We start from the raw sequence: 1925 nt of genomic DNA, 5'->3' as shown, positions 1-1925 counted from the left end.
GGCTCCCCCACACCGTCGCCGGCCAGGTGGCCTCTGTCCTCAACAACGGCACGGCCTGGGCGCAGCGCGCCGAAGCTCGGCGCCAGGCTTGCCGTGACCTGGGCCCCCGCTTCTGGGCCTCCACGGCACTGCGGCGGAGTGAGCCCTGCGGCGCGTTGCACGGGTGTTGCATGGGGTGTTGCACGGGGCGTTGCACAGGGCGTTGTGCACAGGGCGTTGCATGGGGTGTTGCACGGGCGTTGCACAGGGTGTTGCATGGGGCGTTGCACACGGCATTGCACAGGATGTTGCATGGGCATCACACATGGTGTTGGATGGGGAATACACGGGGACACTGTGCGGGGACGTTGCATGGGGACATTGCATGGGGACGTTGCACAGGGACATTGCATGAGGATGTTGCATGAGGATGTTGCACAGGGACATTTCACGGGAACATTGCATGGAGGTGTTGCACGGGGACATTGCACGGGGACGTTTCACGGGGACATTGCACAGGGAATGCATGGGGAGTTGCAGGATGTAGCACGGGGACATTGCACAGGGACATTACACAGGGATGTTGCACAGGGACATTGCACGGGGATGTTGCACAGGGACATTGCACGGGGACATTGCACGGGGACATTGCACGGGGACGTTGCACGGGGACGTTGCACAGGGACATTGCACAGGGAATGCCTGGGGATGTTGCATGGGCGTTGCACGGGGACATTGTGCAGGCTGCCACAGCAGCCACTGCACAGACACCACGCGGGGTGGGGAGGGGACCGTCCCCGGTGCTGACTGTCCCCTCCCCGTTCCAGCACCACCCCAAGTCCGCATCGTCCCTGTCCCCCTCCCCAATGCCCCTGACGCCGTCCTCCTCACCTGCCACATCTGGGGCTTCTACCCCCCTGAGGTGACCGTCCTCTGGCTGCACAACGGGGACATGGTGGCCACCGGGGACACCGCCAAGGTCCTGCCCAACGGTGACTGGACCTACCAGACGCAGGTGACCCTGATGGTCACTGCCAAGGCTGGGGACACCTTCACGTGCTCGGTGCACCATGCCAGCCTGGACCTGCCCCTCCAGGAGCACTGGGGTGAGCACGAGTGACGGGGACGTGGCAGCTGGACGCGTGGGTCCCCAGTGGCTCAGCGCGGCTGCTCTGGCCCTGCAGGTCCTGGCTTGTCCCCGGGGTTGACGGTGAAGGTGGCGGTGGCAGCAGGGCTGGTGACCCTGGGGCTGGTGGTCTTCGCTGCTGGCACCTTCAGCTACTGCCGCCAGGCTCCGGGTGAGGGACACATGTGGGGACACACGTGTGTGGCAATTGGGGGACGCTCTGGGGGGCACAGCACCCACCTGAATCAGGGGTGTCCCTAATTCATCTTCTTATGTCTGCCAGGTCCTGGTCCTGGTCCTGGTCCTGGTCCTGGTTCTTGTTCTGGTCCTGGTCCTGGTTCTTGTTCTGGTTCTGGTCCAGGATCTGGTTCCTATTGTGGTCTTGGTCCAGGATCTGGTTCCTGTTCTGGTCTTGGTCCCAGATCTGGTCCCAGTCCTGATCTTGGTCCTGGTCCCTGTCCTGGTCCTGGTTCTTGTCCTGGTGCTGGTCCTGGTCCCTCCATGGCCAGGTGTGACCACGCAGTGACCAAACTCTGAGCTTCCAGCCCCGGGGCAGAGCCCCTCCCATGACCCCCCCCCCTCAGCCGTGGGGCTCGGGGTGCTGGGCCCCCCATGGACCCAGCCTGGGGGTACCCGGTCAGGGGGCGACCCCTCAGCCCCCCTCCAAATAAACCCATTTGCATTCCCCATCCCGGAGTGGCTTTGTCCGTGGTGACCCCTCACGGGTGTGCGGGGGGAGGCTCCCAGTGCCCCCAGTTTGGAGGCAGAAGGGTTACTGGGAGGGGGGAGGGGTTAGCGCTACATGCGGAACGGTTTTGGG

General features: G+C 64.1%; 1 protein-coding gene across 1 annotated transcript in view; it reads left to right on the top strand.

The window, feature by feature from the left end:
• Window positions 1–1366, top strand: part of LOC104126846 (HLA class II histocompatibility antigen, DM beta chain-like) — a 4363-nt gene extending 2997 nt beyond the window's left edge. Inside the window, exons 4-6 of the mRNA XM_009639450.2 lie at window positions 7–138; window positions 807–1085; window positions 1164–1366. Coding sequence (XP_009637745.2) covers window positions 7–138; window positions 807–1085; window positions 1164–1366 — 614 coding nt within the window. The remainder of the gene's footprint in view (window positions 1–6; window positions 139–806; window positions 1086–1163) is intronic.
• Window positions 1367–1925: the final 559 nt, after the last annotated feature.

Source organism: Egretta garzetta, unplaced genomic scaffold, assembly GCF_000687185.1.
Source record: "Egretta garzetta isolate BGI_Z169 unplaced genomic scaffold, ASM68718v1 scaffold685, whole genome shotgun sequence".
NCBI classification, from domain to species: Eukaryota; Metazoa; Chordata; class Aves; order Pelecaniformes; family Ardeidae; genus Egretta; species Egretta garzetta.
Note: the sequence above shows the minus strand (reverse complement) of the source record. Positions and strands in the feature narration are given on the sequence as shown.